Source organism: Cannabis sativa, chromosome 1 (assembly GCF_029168945.1).
Source record: "Cannabis sativa cultivar Pink pepper isolate KNU-18-1 chromosome 1, ASM2916894v1, whole genome shotgun sequence".
Taxonomy (NCBI): domain Eukaryota; kingdom Viridiplantae; phylum Streptophyta; class Magnoliopsida; order Rosales; family Cannabaceae; genus Cannabis; species Cannabis sativa.
In genome coordinates, this window is record NC_083601.1 from 33,142,781 (window position 1) to 33,161,689 (window position 18,909).

General features: G+C 30.9%; 1 protein-coding gene across 1 annotated transcript; it reads left to right on the plus strand.

Moving 5' to 3' along the window:
* The first annotated feature begins 9,543 nt into the window (after positions 1-9,543).
* On the plus strand, positions 9,544-18,850 carry LOC115706178 (ABC transporter G family member 32). The gene is made up of 24 exons (XM_030633730.2): positions 9,544-10,126; positions 10,350-10,470; positions 10,572-10,660; positions 10,729-10,813; positions 10,905-11,064; positions 11,165-11,241; positions 11,328-11,381; positions 12,874-12,964; positions 13,170-13,471; positions 13,579-13,860; positions 13,960-14,276; positions 14,367-14,527; positions 14,617-14,720; positions 14,895-15,057; positions 15,175-15,297; positions 15,403-15,494; positions 15,581-15,913; positions 15,985-16,275; positions 16,489-16,572; positions 16,656-16,789; positions 16,874-17,101; positions 17,459-17,630; positions 17,731-17,985; positions 18,299-18,850. The coding sequence occupies exons 1-24, from the start codon at positions 9,852-9,854 to the stop codon at positions 18,569-18,571; spliced, it is 4,266 nt and encodes a 1,421-aa protein (XP_030489590.2). The 5' UTR covers positions 9,544-9,851; the 3' UTR covers positions 18,572-18,850.
* The last annotated feature ends 59 nt before the right edge of the window (positions 18,851-18,909 follow it).

Consider the following 18,909-nt stretch of genomic DNA (forward strand, 5'->3'; position numbering starts at 1 on the left):
AGACTTCTTTGAAAGTGTGTATTTATTCAATCAAAGTGGGGGAATGTTATATTTTGATATAATATTTTGATTGATTAAATAAATGTTACAAGTGTGTTACACATTTTAATCTAGTGGGGGATTGTTATATTATTTTATAATATAATAAGTGTAGATTAAAATGTAGTAATATATATTATTATGTGAATAATATGTATTAGGTGTTTGGTAAATAAATTGTGTAACATATAATTTATTTAACCTAAAATTGTAACCTACACTTTATAACATGGAGAAGAGTTACAAAGTTAATTGCTTTTGTAACTTCTTTTGGTTGATCATAATATTGTGTAATAAAAGAGATGTTACACAATTTGATGATAGGATTCAAATGGTTTGAAATATAGTTGTTACAAACTATATTAATGCTCATTATATGAGAGAAATGAGATGGTGAGTTTGAATTCCAAGTGTGATCACCTAAACACTATATAAAGGAGTCTAATGTGCTCATTTGAGAGAAAAAGAAGTTTTCTATCAAAAAAGCACATTGCTAGAAAACCCTAAAAGGCTTGATAATTCCCAAAGCTATTTCCTAGAGAGTTCCCTTAGTGCTTAGAGATAGGGGGAAATAAGCTTTTGGACAAAGGTGTAATACCTTGTTCAAGTCATGGTGATCCCCACTAATCTACACTCAAGGTTGTGAGTGAGTGTTTATATATATTATTCTCTCTTGTTATATATATACATATATTATATTACATGTGTTGTAATATTCTCTTCTACCTTTCATATATATATGTAATATATATAGTGTATATATATGTATTGTAACATATATTTAATCAATCTCTTATTTTAATCCTTGTATTATTTTACAATAGAGTTGTAATAAATCTTGATTTTCTTCCATTGTTATAAAATCTCTAACACCTCACCCACGAAAACCCTCACCCACGATCAACCCCAACCCGAACCACCCTCACCCACGGCGTCGACTACCCTCACCCACGATCAACCCCAACCCGAACCACCCTCACCCACGAAAATCCCAACCCGAACCACCCTCACCCACGAATCCCAACCCCAACCCAAACGACGGTCGAAGCCCAGGTCACCGCCGGTCCCACGATTCCCAGGCCCCCTCATCACCGACGGTCGAAGCCCACGAATCCCAGCCCCCCTCTTCACCGCCGGTCCATCAGTTCGAAAACAAAAAAGAAAAAGAAAAAAAGCCCCAGGTCCGATGGTCGGACCATGGGGTCCGATGGGGTCCGACCAATCGGACCCCATGGTCCGACCATCGGACATTCGGACCCCTCTCTCTCTTCGTCTCTCTCAAATCGAATGAAGAAATGAAAGAAAAAAAAAAGCCCGGTCCGATGGTCGGACCATGGGGTCCGATGGGTCCGATTGGTCGGACCCCATGGTCCGACCATGGGACCTGGGGTGTGGGATGCCGAGATAGAGAGAGAAAGAAGATGCTGTGAGAGTTTGAGGGTATTTTTGGGGTTTTGAGAAAAGTGTTATATTTTTGTTAGTTTAAAATGTATTGGTTTAAGAATAAAATATTTTAGTTTTTTAAGTATAAAAAATCAAATTTCCCTAATTATTTAGGCTCAAAAATTACACAATTGTAATTTACTCTTTAAGATGGTCATTTTGAAATGTAAGAAGCCTATATTTTTTCTCCTTCGCCAATAAAGATGATTGAAAAAAATATATTTATTTTTTTAGTTTTTTCTAAATAATTAACCATATATTTCAATGAAAAAAACTAAAAAATGGTCAAAGTTTAAATTTTATTGAAATTTAATAAACTAACCAATTAACCAATTTTACAAATTACGAGTTATTAAAAGTTAACCGATTGTATTCTTCTTCAGCTTGTGTTATAGAGCAATTTCAATAAGTTCCCCAAAGGGTACTAAATAGTATCTGAAACTTTTATATGTAATTATAATTATTAATTTTTTAAATATACTTACAATTAACTTGAAAAGTTGTTTAAAAAAAGTACTCTAGATGTATGTTAAATAAGTAACCGAATTTATGAGTTACTAAATAATATATATAGAACAAGTCTATTAATAAAGTTATTTTAATATATTTTTTAAAAAACAATAAAGTAACTAAATAATATTTTAAACATTATACAATTAGTTATACTATGAAAATTATTATACTTATAGTTGTACTCATAACTCATAAGTTATGTGGTAAATACTTATACTTTATCGTAGCTCATTAAATTTTTAAATATGTTTGGAAAGTAATAAAAATGTTGCTACGAATATAAAAAGTAACATAAACTTATTTTAAATAAGACAAAATATATATTGTTACTTAAAGCAGAGTTTTAGTAATGTAATTAATTTTGTTATGATTAAGATACTATTTAGTTTCTTTAAATAATGAAATGTATATGATTAAAGAAAAACTAATTCGTATCTTAGCGTTTTACTTTTTAATTACATATAGTAACTTTTAAATATAAAATAAATAAAAAGATTATTATGAAATATTTAATTTTGTTTGAGTTTAAAATTTAGTTAATTGTTTTCTTTAAAAAAATAATCTAAAATATGTAAAAGAAATTAAAAAATTACTTTTTATTCCAAGTATCTTATATTGTAAGAGTGAAAAAATATATGTTTATTACGTATTAAAATAATTAAATAGGTTGAGTAGGTACCAATCTTGAGTCAAATTACGATGAAGCTAAAATTCTTCTATTAAAATTATAAGAGAGAAAGTTAGACATAGATGTAAACAAAAATTAATAATAAAAAATAAAGAAAAAAAAAAACAAACAAAAGCTGCCATGCAAATGCAGTAAAGAAAGAGAAGGGGAAAAAAGTGATAAACTAGGACTTAAGAAAATGACAAGAAAAGAGGTGATATTAATTTGTACGGTACGGTATAAGATTGATTAAAATAGCTGACAACAATTGTGTAATTATTTTTACAATTTACGTATATTATTGAAAAACTCCCTAAATTATATGATGTAATATAAAATTTGAGGTGAAATGGAGAAATATGTTAAATGATAAAGTAAAGAAAATTTTTGAGAGTGCTCATGCTTAATTGGCTTAAAACATTTTGTTTTCTATTTGGAGAAATGGCTTAAAACTAAATTCAATTCCAATAAATGTTAGAATTAATGACAATGACTTAAAGGGTTGTTTTGGTAGTATAATACTATCAAGCTATAATCACCAACATTAATTTGTCATTGTTCAGCCATTTATATAAAAAGTACAGTAGAACCCATCAATAATGAAATGCGTAATGAAAGTCAAATTAGTTTGAGTGAAGAATTAACTACAAAGTGTAAGACCAATATCAATTTTCTTTCATTTTCTTTTTTTAGATGATTCTTTCTTTAAATTGTTTCCTCTCTAATTCTTTTGAATTTCTAATATAATAAAATTATTAAGTGCCATACGTGGTCGGTAGTCCCCTAGTAATTTCCCCATAAGATATATATATATATATATATATATTGGACGAAAAATAATTAAGGAAAAATGTACTTTATTTCAACAATAAAACTCTTCATTTAATTTTATTTTTCACTCATTTTCCGTTGCTCTATTTGAAGGGATAATATCAAACATTTGAATTCACCTTTATGGCTTGTGTATTGAATTTGTCTGTTATACTTATAATAGTAATATTTAAAAAATAGACAGATACCTTCCTCAAAATAAAGTAATTGTAACAAAAACACCTTACTTACAATTCAACAAAACCGTATTTTTTTTTTCCCATTCCTTTAAAACAGTTATACAAGTAATATTCAACATAATTATCAGAAAAACTCCATCATAGTTATTATTTAATGTAAAGTTATTTACAAGCACTGGAAAATGACAGAATTGGTAAAATAATCAAGCTGTGAGATAATGTAGGGGATTTTATTTCCATTTACAGCATATGGTAACTTTGCAATGCCCATCTTCCCAACTGTTTTTACTAAAATCACATCCCATCCTCACTCGCCCTTCTAAGCGAGTACTTCACAAAGTTCAGTACTTTTCTCACATTAATTTATTACACATGCAATGTCTTTCCTTTTTAGACAAACTTTGACAGTGTTGTATCACAAAATAATTAGTCTTTTTTTTTTTTTAAGTAGTTAATTTATTTTTATCAAAATGACAATAATAGCGCTTGATTTCTTTATTTGTTTTTTACTTATAGTTTTACATGTATTTTAGTTTTTTTGTCGGTCTTTATAAATTTATTATTTAACCAAAGGCTAAGTATGTTATTAACTCTTTTTTTCTTATGTTTTAATTAGTTAGTTTTGAATTAATTTTGAGTTATTTTTTCTAAGTTTAGTCAATTTTATTATTTAGGTTAATTTGGTGTACATTTTGGGTAAACATATTAGTCGGGAGAATCACTCTATATATTATTTTTTAACATTTTTTATTTTTTATTTTTACAGTTTAAATTGTTACCGTAGTTGTGAATTTGAATTACGATTTAGATTGTTTCGTATATTTTTGTATAAATACAAAAAAAAAAAAAAAATGCTTTTAAATGTAAAAATAAAAAAATCTTATTATTACTCATATGAATTGTTGCTTAAAAAAATAAACATATATTCTTTTTACAAAAAAAAAAAAATATGCATATTGTAAGAAATTTATGACATGTTTGGTTTTAGGTTTCGTAATGAAATGCATGTATCCATTATCATGTTTACTTTATCATTTTACTTTTTATAATCTTTTCCATTATAATCCTTATTACATTGAAAATTGTAGTGTTTATTGTACCACATCTAATATTTTTAGGCATATTCAAATCAGATCCAATTATATATTGGATGATAGATTTTTTTATCCGATCCAATTAATTTCAATCATCCAATCAATCAAACATTCATTGGATGTTCGATTAGATCAATTTTATCTATTGGATATATTTTAAATATATTTATTAGTTAATTTGGATTTATTCAATATTTTGGACCTAGTATTTTTTTGGATCGGATCGGATCTATCCAATATTTTAAGTCCAGTATGTATTGGATTGGACTCGATTCATCTAAACTAAGAAAAAAAGAGTAAAATTTTAATGTTAATTTTTATATATATATATTTTACATATAACATTATAAAATATAATTATTTATCCAAACTAAATGAAAATACTAATTAATTTGATAAGATGTTGGATGTATTGGATTTTTAAACACCCCATCTAATATTCGATCCGATTGAATTGGATATTCAAAAATAATATCTAATTTGATCCAATCACAATTGAATATCTAATGTTTAGCCGTCGTTGTAATTAAATCGGTCAATTATCATTAAATTGGATCGATTTATGCACACATTTAAAAAGCTATGTAATGAACATTACATTACTAATTTATATATAAAATAAATTAATTTAAAATAATTAAATAAAATAACTTTAATATCCTTATATATTGACTTTACCAAATTAAATTAGAGATATTTTTATTAATATACCATTTATTTTATTATATTTTCACTCGAGAAAATAATTTTGATTCCAATACTCTTTTAAACAACAAACCAACATCTAATTTAATCACATAATTCACATTACTATTGTTATTGTTATTCCATTATTTACTATTACTATTCTCTTACGAAACCAAAGACTATAGCTAGATCAACATAGAAGAGATGTATAAGGTAAAGGTCAAATTCACATTGACAAAATTACAATTATTGTATCTTAAGCTAGTGTCATTTATTTTGTCATTGATTATTTTGAAATGTCAATTAATTATGGGAAGACTTGTGTGCTCTCATTTAATTCATTTGTATAATTGAGGTGAATGGAATTAGAATATATTTTACGGGCAACTCATTCCTTCGTCAGTAACATCATGATCTAGTTTCATTCATCGTCTGACTCCATCTCTATAATCAAATTTTGTTCCTTAAGTCTTATTCAATTAAGTCATATAATATACATCTTTATGTCATGACTCAAATAAAAGAAAAAGACTGATTTAGATTTTTACATCTCGAATTGACATGTATTAAATCATGTCTCTTGAATTTTTCAGGTCGTTAAAAATTCTTCTCGAACTATTGAGATTGTTAAATTTAAAGATTTTTGTCCAATTTTACCAAACAAAATCTGATGTGGGTAAAAATTTAGATGACACAATTTTATACTTTTGAAAGATCAAGAGTCATGATTTAGTAAATATCAAAATTCGAGGAGTAGCAAGATTTAGTATATACATATATGGGTAATCGTCATATTAATAAAATTAGACAAAAGTCCTTAAATCTAACAATTTCAATAATTCAAGGGAAATTTTTAACTAGGGGTGTTCATAAAATAGCCGATCCAATCCAATCCAATCCGCAAAGTGTGGATATCCGCACTTGTGCGGATTGGATTGGATTGAAAAATTCAAAATCCGCACTTGTGCGGATTGGATGTTAATTGTAAAAGTAACAGATCCAATCCAATCCACACATATTTATAACAAAATTAAAAAAAAAAAAATTATATATACAAATAACATTTTAACATAAAGAAAATAATAATTTAAAAGTCTAATACATATAATACAATTATATTGCAAAACTTAATAGATAAGATGTATATTCTATTCTTATATATTTTTTTTCTACATACAATTTAAAATAAAATTAAATATTTTTTTATATATACAATTTTTTTTCTTCCTTTGAATTTGTTATTTGATATTTTATTTATTTAACGTGTTGTTAGAGACATAAAATAACTATAATTTGTTTTATTTTATTGCTTGTTATGTGAAAAAAAAATATTTTTTTTATAAATATTAAATAATTTAATAATAAAAAGTAACCAATCCAAAGTAACCGATCCAATCCGCACTTTTGCGGATTGGATTGGATTGGATTTGAGCTATTGTGCGGATTGGATTCGATCTAAAAATGAAATCCGCACTTAGTGCGGATTTGATGTTGTTTGACCAAAAAAGTGCGGATTGAATCGGATGAACAACCCTGTTTTTAACGACCTAAAAAGTTCAAAAACATGATTTGATACATGTCAAAGTTCAAGAGATTAGACAAAAAAAATTATAGTCTCAAGCTCAAACTAAAAACATTATAAAAATCTAGCATAATCAAAAGTACAATTAAATATTAAAAATGATTAAATGAATCATCTGAAGCGAAAATAACTTCCCACTCATGTTGATTAGTTTTACTATCGAAAAAAATCATCCTCACACTCCTTATACTTTAATTATGGAATCTCAATTATAATTTAGATTTAATTATAATTATAATTATAATTATGGAATCTCATTAGGGACGGTATATTAGGATTGAAAATTAGGCAAATTGATCGATTTTTAGGTGTATGCATGGGTTTGGATTATACGAGTTTTGGGCTTTAAAAATAGAGTTATTTACATTACAATACGTAATTTTTAAAATATTTATCTAAATGCCGTCCAATAATTAAATGTTGTCATTACCGAAACCATTTTAACAAAATTGGTACTGTGTACCTAAATAAAAAGTCAGTCTTTCTTCTTTTTTTTTTTTTAGCTGACGAGAGTCAGAGTCTCTAGAGACTCTCTTTCTTTTTTTTATTTTTTTATTATTTTATTTCTGAACTTTTTTCTTTCAAACATCAAACATCTGACAACTTCATTTTTTTTTTTTAAGACATGACATTTAAATATCTCACTTATTTTATTTTATTTATATTTTTTAAAAACTATATAAATAAATTTCTAACTTTATATACTCATTTCTCACTTTTTTTTCTTTTACAAGTTTTAAAAAATTTATCAATCTCAAAAAAAAAAAAAAAAAAAAGTTTTAAAAAATTTATTTTTTCTTCACAAATAACTCTTTTGGTTTTTTTAAGAGTTATATTATTGTAATTAATTTTTTAAGATGATCATTTTCAATATGTAGGAAGTATATATTTTTTGAACGTCACATAAAAAGATAACTGAAATCAAATTTAATATTTTTGTTTCTATTATATTTTGTTAAGTAATTAATCTTTTAACTTAAACAAAATTAATGTACCAAACAACTTGATAGGTTACTAAAAAGTATTTTTTTTTATTTTATATTTAGATATCACAAGATTAAATTATAAATAATTTTTTTTTTATAAAATTATTTTGATAGGCTTATAAAATAACTTATAAATAAACTAAATAATATCTTAAATATCATATGAGTTACAATTTTAAAAAAAGTCACACATTAAGTTTAAACAAAATTAAATATACTTACGGTTAACCCGTATACCTTTCAGGTAATCACATGGACATCAATATATTTAGACACTACAAGATTAAATAAAAATAAACTTATTTTTATAAAACTATTTTAATAGGTTTATAAAATAATTTGTAAATAAATTGAATAATATCTGAAACATCATATGAGTTACATTAAAAAAAAAAAAGTAATCCCAAGGTATCTTAAACAATAAAATAACATAATATAGCTTAAAAATATAAAATGAAACAAAAAAGTTTCTTTTAATATTAGTTGTCTTTTTTTGAAGACAGAAAAATATATATTTCTTACATATTAAAATAGTTATTTTATTATTTATATATATGTGTAAAATACTAAAATAATTTTTTTAATAGAAAAGTAACCAATTGATATCTTATTTACATTAAAAGCAACTAAATGGTTGCCTTTTTCAGCTCTCTTAAAAAGCGAAAATTTCTGGAAACGAGATTTTCCAGTTTTTTCTATTTTCGGTAATTATTTAAAATTTTGGTATGTATGCTGACGTGGCATAACGGTATTTGTGCCAATAATTTTCTTAAAAGTATTTTTATAAATAAAATCAATTTTAGGTATAATATTGAAAAAATCCCCTTAAAAATAACTGTCGTACCTGCTCGTGATCGTTGTGCAAGTTTAGATTTCAAGTTGGCTGAGGTTTTTGGGTTGTGGGTATTAGGCAGGTGATCTGTTTTTTTTTTTTTTTTTTTTTATGTAAATTAAGCAAATATATTTTAGTTTGGAGAGAAATTAGAGGTGAAAAAAAAGAAGTTTATTAGGATTTTTGCTCATGAATTTTTGACATGTATCAAATCGTGTTTTTTTAGACTATTTATATTGTTGAATTTTTTTTTTTTCGAATTATTGAGATTGTTAAATTCAAGAACTTCTATATAATTTTACTAATAGACATTTGCCACGGATAAAAATTTAGGAGACACAATTTGTACATATTAAAATTCAAAAAATATAATTTGATACATAACAAAATAGAGGGACATAATTTAGTACATTGGTAATTATTACATTAGTAGAATGGAATAAAATTTGAAAAAATTCTTTAAATTTAATAATCTTATTAATAATTTGAAAAAAAAAATAACAATTAATTACTCAATAAACACAAATATTAATTAGCTTAAAAAATAATAAAAACATGGCAGGATTTTACGTGGTAGATACCCATTGGCACCGTACAATCTTAAACACGCGCGCGAGTGTGTTTTACTGTGTCTATCTCGTTTCCTTTCCCGCGGCCATTAAATGAGCTCCTTCTCTCATTTCTGAATGTGCAATTTGTAATACTAACTTTAACGCATGGCATGATATGATACAGATTTTAGAGAGAGAAAGTAAACACAGACACTCTTAGAGAGAGAAAGAGAGTGAAAGAGAGAGAGAGAGAGTACGCCATTAATGCAAAGCTCAACCACCTTGTTGGCAAATTATGGACTAGAAATAGTAGTAGCTGAGCCTCACAGAACTATCTTACCAAAAATGCCAGGCTCGCATTGAAGCCCTACCTTTTTCTCTCTGCATTATCTCTTGGCAGAGAATTTTGAAGCTTTTGCGGGGATATAGTGGTGGCTTTTTTCCGAGATGTGGAACTCGGCGGAGAACGTTTTCGCGCGATCGTCATCGTTCAGAGAGAATGGGGAAGACGAGGAGGCGCTCCGATGGGCGGCGCTGGAGAGGCTTCCGACATACAAGCGTGTCCGGCGTGGAATTTTTAAGGACGTCGTTGGAGATACCAAGGAGGTCGACGTCAGCGAGCTTGAGTCTCCGGAGCAGAAGCTTCTTTTGGAACGGTTGGTCAATGCCGTTGAAGATGATCCTGGCCGTTTTTTTGATCGAATGAGAAGAAGATTTGATGCGTAAGTTTGAGCTGAACATTTTTTAAGTGACTCTGTTTGGCTGCTGAGAAAATTATTTTTAAAAGGAAAATTTTGATTATACGAGGTTTAGCCACTTATTCAGATTTGACTTGTTAGTATGCTTAGCTCAAGTCTAATGGTAGCATATGAGTGTTTTTATCATCAATTGAGTAGTAATTCCTCTCTTATTTATAATTTTGTTCTGAAAATGGTGGCTTTGCAGAGTAGATTTAGAGTTTCCCAAGGTTGAGGTTCGATATCAGAATTTGAAGGTCGAATCATTTGTCCACGTGGGAAGCAGAGCGCTTCCAACCATTCCCAACTTCGTATCAAATATGGCGGAGGTTGAATTATTTCCTTCAATTCTTGCTCAAAATTTCAATTTATTGCAATTTCTATGAAGATTTTGATGAACTCTTCATTACATTGTGTGAATACCATACAGAGTTTGTTAAGACAACTCCGGATATACAGAGGACAAAGGAGCAAATTGACCATCTTAGACAACATAAATGGGATCATAAGACCTTCAAGGTAATTTTTGAATTTCATTTAAAGTCACTCCATTGATTTTGTGTGGCTAACTCTTCTTCTAATTCTAGATTGACCCTGCTTTTGGGTCCTCCAAGTTCTGGAAAGACGTCGCTTATGCTTGCTCTTGCTGGGCGTCTTGGACCAGGTTTGCAGGTACTTGGGTTACATTTGTGCATTATTATAATGCTTTTTTGCTGGCTTTTCTTTATTTCATTTCTTTCTATTGCTTTTTGTGTTTTTGAAGATGTCAGGAAGCATTACATATAACGGGCATGATTTTCATGAGTTTGTTCCTCAAAGGACATCTGCGTATGTAAGCCAACAGGATTGGCATGTAGCGGAGATGACAGTCAGGGAAACTCTTGAGTTAGCAGGGCGTTGTCAAGGTGTTGGATTTAAATATGGTAAGTTACTAAGTAAAGAACGATTCTTGGAAATATATGATTTATGACTTGGTGTTAACTTTGATTCATATAACGATTACTAATACTTTGTTACGTACAGATATGTTATTGGAACTTGCAAGAAGGGAAAAGGTTGCAGGAATAAAACCTGATGAAGATCTTGATTTATTCATGAAGGTACTTTTTGAATTTGAACTAACTTATTATTAGATGCGTTTTCTTTGACAGTTGTGTTTATAGTGACGTTATTTCTTTCACTCCAGTCGTTAGCTCTTGGGGGCCAGGAGACAGGTCTTGTGGTGGAGTATATCATGAAGGTATTCTCTCTATGCTCTGGTTATTATCTTTTATAATATTAATATTATTGATAATAATAATAATAATTAACAAGACAGTTACTCGCAGTTAGCTAGCAAAAATCAATATTCTTACCTAAAAACCTACCAGCCTTTCCGAGCCATATAACGTTGCGAACATCATATCTTCAATTATATTTTATTCTTATATTTTACGTTGTAGATTACCATTGTTGCTTTTGTCGTTCAATTCCTAACCACCAATTGCTGGATTTTTTCAATCTCTCTTAAGCTTCTAAGACAAAACTTCTCACAATAAGCGTCCAAATTCTTGTGGACTGAATCTTGTTTAGAAGCTTTTTTCACGTGGAAAAGCGGTGCAATTTATAAAGGAAAGTAGTGAAGTCAGCAAATGTCTTAATTAATAAGCTTTAGATGAAAAAATTACCACCTAGCATTATCAAACATGTCTTATCAAAAATTTTAGTATTATTAAACAAATGGACATAATTTTTAAAACAAGTCATAATGAAAGTAAATATTTCTTAAAAAAAAAATCATGACATCATCTTTTCCAAATGTAATATTACTGCTATTGATCTTTCGGCAATTTTAGTAAATTCAGTAAATGCTATATAATTAATGAATCAATTAAAAAAAAAAATGAGTCAAAAACTTCATATCATACATGAAAAGAGCAATCTTCTTCCAACTTGTAAAATTTTATGCGTAGCGTCGTTGGCCATGGTATCTCTTTTTGACGGAATGTTGTCCGGAACAAAGAGAGACTTTGGAACCAGCGGATGTTATGGAAGCTTCAACAAGAAAGACGCTAAATTGAACACAATTTTCTATTAATTCGTTAATTTGTGTAGGAGTACCGAAAAGATCATCCAAGATTGTTTGATTGTACCCCAATTTTGGAAAAGAAACGGGAAAGCCTCCGTATAATTTTTATGAAATTAAATACTCATACTAACGACTGCTGCAGGCGTTTTTGATGAACTCTTAAATTTTAATTGAACTCTTAAATCTAATCTATTCGCAAAAAAGAAAAAAAAGAAAAAACTGTACCTGTATAAAGAATTTTGGGCAAAATCTCTTGAGCGTAAAAGTTTTGCCTATTTCGAATCTAGTTCTTTTATAGAAATTAGGAAACAGCACAGTCTCAATTAAATTTTCAATGTTTCCCTTCTGTTTCAATAAGCATCGTTATTCAGATTATGATTCATACTGTGTTTAGTTTAATAATACTCGTTACTGTTTCTTTTCTGAAAAAAATGTGTAATTTGTTAAGTGATTTCTTTTTCGTGAACTGCTCTAGAAAGTCAAAAGTGATACTCGACATACAAATATATTCTGCTTATTTTTAGCGGCTCAAACATGTTGCTTGATGTTTGTAATTTGTAAACAAATAGCAATATACTACACGTTGAAATGTGGGTTGTCTAATGTCTACAGTCTAAGTTCTTTTGTAAGGTTAACCAAGAGTACTAATATATATCTGACAAAGATTTTAGGGTTGGACATATGTGCTGACACATTAGTAGGAGATGAAATGCTTAAGGGAATCTCAGGTGGCCAAAAGAAGCGACTTACTACAGGTACAATTTCTACAGTGTTTTTATATATGTTCTGCAATTTATTACTGTTGCTGGACAGCCAAACCTGATTCAAATAACTTTGGAATTGGCATCAATTTTAGCTACTTTCATTATAAACAGAATTATTGAATGTCAATTTTTTTGTAATGTTAAGTATTAATGGTATGTGAAAGTTCAATACTAACAGAGCGTACTTGTTCTGCAGGTGAATTGCTTGTAGGTCCAGCGAGAGTCCTTTTCATGGATGAAATATCAAACGGGCTTGATAGTTCAACTACTTATCAAATCATCAAATATCTTAGGCATTCCACCCGCGCACTTGATGGGACAACTGTTATTTCTCTTCTTCAACCTGCTCCTGAAACCTTCGAGTTGTTTGATGATGTCATTCTCTTGTGTGAAGGCCAGATTGTATATCAGGGTCCTCGTGAAGCTGCTCTTGATTTCTTCGCATCTATGGGATTTAGCTGTCCTGATAGAAAGAATGTAGCAGATTTTCTGCAAGAAGTAAGTGTTGCTCTCTCTCTCTCTCTCTCTCTCTCTCTCTCTCTCTCTCTCTCTCTCTCTCTATATATATATATTTGGATTTCTTTACTCAAAATTTCCCCATGCAGGTGATATCAAAGAAGGACCAAGAACAGTACTGGTCGAATTTCGACCTCCCTTACCGTTATATACCAGTGAAAAAATTCGCTGATGCTTTTCGTTCATTTCACACTGGCAAAAATCTTGCTTCAGAACTAGCCCTTCCTTTTGATAGACGCTATAACCACCCAGCAGCCTTGTCAACCTCTCGTTATGGTATGCCAAGACTTGAGCTTCTTAAGACAAGTTATAACTGGCAGAAGCTGTTGATGAAGCGTAATTCATTTATATATGTCTTCAAATTTATTCAGGTATTGTTTCTCTCACTTACCTCATATTTGTTTATTTCTTTCTTTGGAAGTATCATGCTATTCGACTCTGGTTTATAAGTACCATTTGTTGTACTCCAGCTACTTTTCGTTGCTCTGATAACGATGAGTGTCTTCTTTCGAACGACATTGCACCACGATACAATCGATGATGGGGGCTTATATCTTGGGGCACTATACTTTTCAATGGTTATTATTCTTTTCAATGGCTTTACAGAGGTATCAATGTTGGTGGCCAAGCTTCCAGTTCTTTACAAGCATAGGGACTTGCGGTTCTACCCAAGCTGGGTCTACACACTCCCTTCTTGGATTCTGAGTATCCCAACGTCACTTATGGAGTCTGGGTTTTGGGTTGCCGTCACATATTATGTGATTGGATATGATCCAGCAGTCACTAGGTATAATCTTCTACTCTCTTCTGTTATTACTTTTATCATTATGAGTGATTGAGTTACAATGGAGTTTGTTATTGTAATTTTCATATGCAGATTTCTTAAGCAGTTTTTGTTGTATTTCTCTCTGCACCAAATGTCGATAGCTCTCTTTCGTCTTATGGGATCCTTGGGCCGAAATATGATAGTTGCTAACACATTTGGATCTTTTGCAATGCTAGTTGTGATGGCACTTGGAGGGTACATCATCTCAAGAGGTAATAAAACTAAATAAATTCAGGGGACAGAGCCTCGATCTCTATAACTTTTCTTGATGTTCATGAATTGATTTAATTTCTGGACACAGATCGTGTTCCAAGTTGGTGGATATGGGGTTTCTGGTTTTCTCCTTTGATGTATGCACAAAATGCAGCTTCTGTGAATGAATTCCTTGGACATTCCTGGGATAAGGTAAAATTTGAAATGATATTGTTCATACATTTTTGAAAGTAAACTTAGTAACACAAGCAATTAGTTACTCATTCTTCATTTCTTTAAAGTAATATGTGTATATATGGAGGCACTAGTTGCATTTTCCACATAGTCCTAACTTAATTATGGCTCTTTGTTCCCATATATATGTAGGTAGTTGGAAATGCTACCAGCTCTTCTACATTAGGAGAGGCATTGCTAAAAGCTCGCAGTTTGTTTTCTGAGAGCTACTGGTATTGGATTGGTGTTGGTGCTTTGCTTGGCTATACACTCCTCTTCAATTTGATGTTCACATTCTTCCTTTCTTACCTTAACCGTAAGCAATCTCATTCAGTTAAAATTGGACAAAATGCTGATTCCTATAGTACATTCAAACAAACAAGATTATTAAAAGGAATTAAAGCTGATTTTGCACTTTTTATTATATATACAGCTTTGGGAAGGCAACAGGCTGTAGTCTCTAAGCAAGAGTTACGAGAAAGAGAGAAAAGAAGAAAAGGAGAACCTGTTGTTATTGAGCTTAGACACTACTTGGAGCACTCGGGGTCTTTGAATGGTTCGTAAATGACATGCCATTGTTAATGCTATTCTTACATTGGTCTTTCTAATATGATATCTCAAGACAAATTCCTAAATTCAGTTCCCCTAAACTTCATTGCAGGTAAACATTTTAAGCAAAGAGGCATGGTTCTACCATTTCAACCACTTTCCATGGCTTTCAGTAATATCAATTATTATGTCGATGTCCCTTTGGTGAGTTATTACTCCATTTATTGGTGTCATTTACTTTGAGAAACTTTTTTATCATATATGTTTATCTGATTCAAGTTTCAATGCAGGAACTGAAGCAACAAGGAGTTGTAGAAGACAGATTGCAACTGTTGGTTAATGTTACTGGGGCATTTAGGCCAGGGATTCTTACTGCCTTAGTTGGGGTGAGTGGCGCTGGAAAAACCACACTCATGGATGTCCTAGCTGGTAGAAAAACTGGCGGGATTGTAGAAGGGGACATATATATATCTGGTTATCCCAAAAGGCAAGAAACATTTGCAAGAGTATCAGGTTACTGTGAGCAGAGTGACATTCATTCTCCTTGCTTGACCATTATGGAATCACTATTATTCTCTGCTTGGCTTCGGCTGCCATCGGATGTTGACTTGGAGACACAGAAGGTATTTGTATTGTTTTTCACTTTTTGTCAATCTTAGCACGGGAATAACTTTTAAGGTGATATATTTTTCAGGCTTTTGTGGATGAAGTGATGGAACTTGTGGAACTCTCTTCGCTGAGTGGGGCATTGGTTGGTCTACCTGGGGTAGATGGCTTGTCAACTGAACAAAGAAAAAGGCTAACAATAGCAGTAGAGCTAGTTACCAACCCTTCAATCGTATTTATGGATGAGCCCACATCAGGGTTAGATGCAAGATCAGCAGCCATTGTGATGAGAACAGTGAGGAATATTGTTAACACTGGTCGCACAATAGTTTGCACAATCCATCAGCCTAGCATAGACATATTTGAATCTTTTGATGAGGTATTGTATCCTAGTTTTGAGCATGTTCACTCCAAATTAAAGTATTTTACTATAACACTCATCACCCTGCTGTTTATTCTACCTGTGCATTATGCTTTCCAATGATTTCCTGCATCTATTGTTGGTTGTCCTTATCCCCTCCCTTATTGTAATTGTCAAGTGCACTAAACACTTCAACTTGTACTGAGTTCCAAATCTCATCTCTCTTTACAGCTTTTGTTTATGAAGCGCGGAGGAGAGCTCATATATGCTGGTCCTCTTGGTCCAAGGTCATGTGAGCTCATCAAGTATTTTGAGGTCAGTAATTAAAGAATTATATTTTATGTAACAGTTAATGTCTTTAAATGTAAAACTCAACCTCGTAAAATCTCTTTCTCTAGGCAATTGAAGGGGTGACACCGATTAGGCCTGGATATAATCCTGCTACATGGATGCTTGATGTTACTTCTTCAGCTGAAGAAAGCCGTTTGGAAGTAGACTTTGCAGAAATTTACCGACGATCAAGTTTATTTCAGTATGGCTGTTTTCCATGGAGTTATCTTTTAGATTTATATTCCGTTCTGTTTCTTCATCTGACTCTGCTCTTTTCCTGTTCCAGACGTAACAGAGATTTGGTTGAAAACCTAAGCAGGCCTAGTTCTAATGCAAAAGAACTAAACTTCCCAACCAAGTATTCGCAATCAAGTTTTGAACAATTTGTCACTTGTCTTTGGAAGCAAAACTTGTCGTATTGGAGAAACCCCCAATATACTGCTGTTCGTTTCTTTTACACTGTCATCATCTCATTGATGTTTGGGACAATATGCTGGAAATTTGGTGCTAGAAGGTTTTCTTTTTTTCACTTTCTTAATCATTTGATAGTTTCACTGCCCTGCTATAAGTTCTTAATGTACTTAATTGACATTCTCTGAAGCATAATGCTATTTATGGCCGAGATCAAGTAGTGTTTATGACTAGTAGGGGTGAGTACTATGTAGTGTCCTCTTTCTGAGTGTCACGCATTAACAAAAAATGGTCATATTCAAATGAAAACCATTATCCTTGAAGCAATTGCAGCAAACTAGACCAATGCCAAAGTTGTACATCATTAGTACCAATAACTTAATCTAAACCAATGTTTAATTAATCTTGCTGTCTATTTGTGTCTTCTAGGAGTTCTCTAAACTGTCATGTTTCCTTACAGGGAGACCCAGCAGGATATATTTAATGCCATGGGATCCATGTATGCAGCTATCCTATTTGTTGGAATTACTAATGCCACTGCAGTTCAACCTGTTGTTTCTGTTGAAAGATTCGTCTCTTACAGAGAAAGGGCTGCAGGGATGTACTCGGCTTTACCATTTGCAATGGCTCAGGTTTTTCTGATAAAAATATCCTTCTTTTAGTGATTACTGATTACCATGGTGGTCCGAACTGTAAGCTAATCATGTACATTTAACTAATGAATATGTGCAGGTTGCAATTGAGTTCCCCTACGTATTTGCACAATCAATGATCTATAGCACAGTTTTCTACTCCATGGCTCAGTTTGACTGGACTTTCTTGAAATTTATCTGGTACATATTCTTCATGTATTTTACGATGCTGTACTTTACATTTTATGGAATGATGACTACTGCTATCACGCCAAACCACAATGTTGCTGCCATCATTGCTGCTCCATTTTATATGCTGTGGAATCTTTTCAGCGGCTTTATGATTCCTCACAAGGTAAATAGTCCTGCTTATAACTTCTGGCTCTTTTGTAAAACACATTTTTTATGCCGAATCATTACAGGACAATCTAGTTCAAAGTATACATGAGATGAGCCACACACAAACTAACCAAGCATGCCATATCTTGATTCTTACAATAAAACAAATCTAATAAAACCATCTATACTGACTCTTTAAACAAATCACAACAAAATGTGTGGGTTTTATAAAAAAATATTACATATGCAAAACATGTTATATATGCCCATTTCCTTTTCAGAAGGTACAATATATTTATAAACTGCAATGACTTGTTTTACTTCTTCAGAGAATTCCCGTATGGTGGAGATGGTACTACTGGGCGAACCCTGTAGCCTGGAGTCTTTATGGGCTGCTCGCTTCGCAATATGGAGATGATAATGGGCTTGTTAAACTATCAGATGGAGTTCACGAGGTAGCTATAAAAACATTACTCAAAGAAGTGTTTGGTTTCAGACACGATTACTTGGGCGTGGCAGGTATTATGGTGGTTGGTTTCTGTGCGTTCTTTGCATTGATTTTTGCCTTTGCAATAAAAGCTTTCAACTTCCAGAGGAGATGACAAATGGGAACCAGTTCAATTGCATATATACCAACATAAAAATACTATATATAGTTTATATTTATTGTGTGTTTTCAGAATTAATTTTTCCATTTCAAGGAAATATAAGCTTTAAGTGGATTTCTGTATAGTAACAACATTATATATAGAAGGATTCTATTCTTTTTTCATAGAGAACAGCAGATGATGGCTAATGGTCATAATAAGCTGGAAAATTTACGTGTAAAACTAATAATGCTTATGGTTTATGAGTACATGTTTAAGGAATTGTTTACTTAATTGCATGCTATATTACTTATAAAAGATTTCTATTATTGCTGACATCTGATTGGGAAACT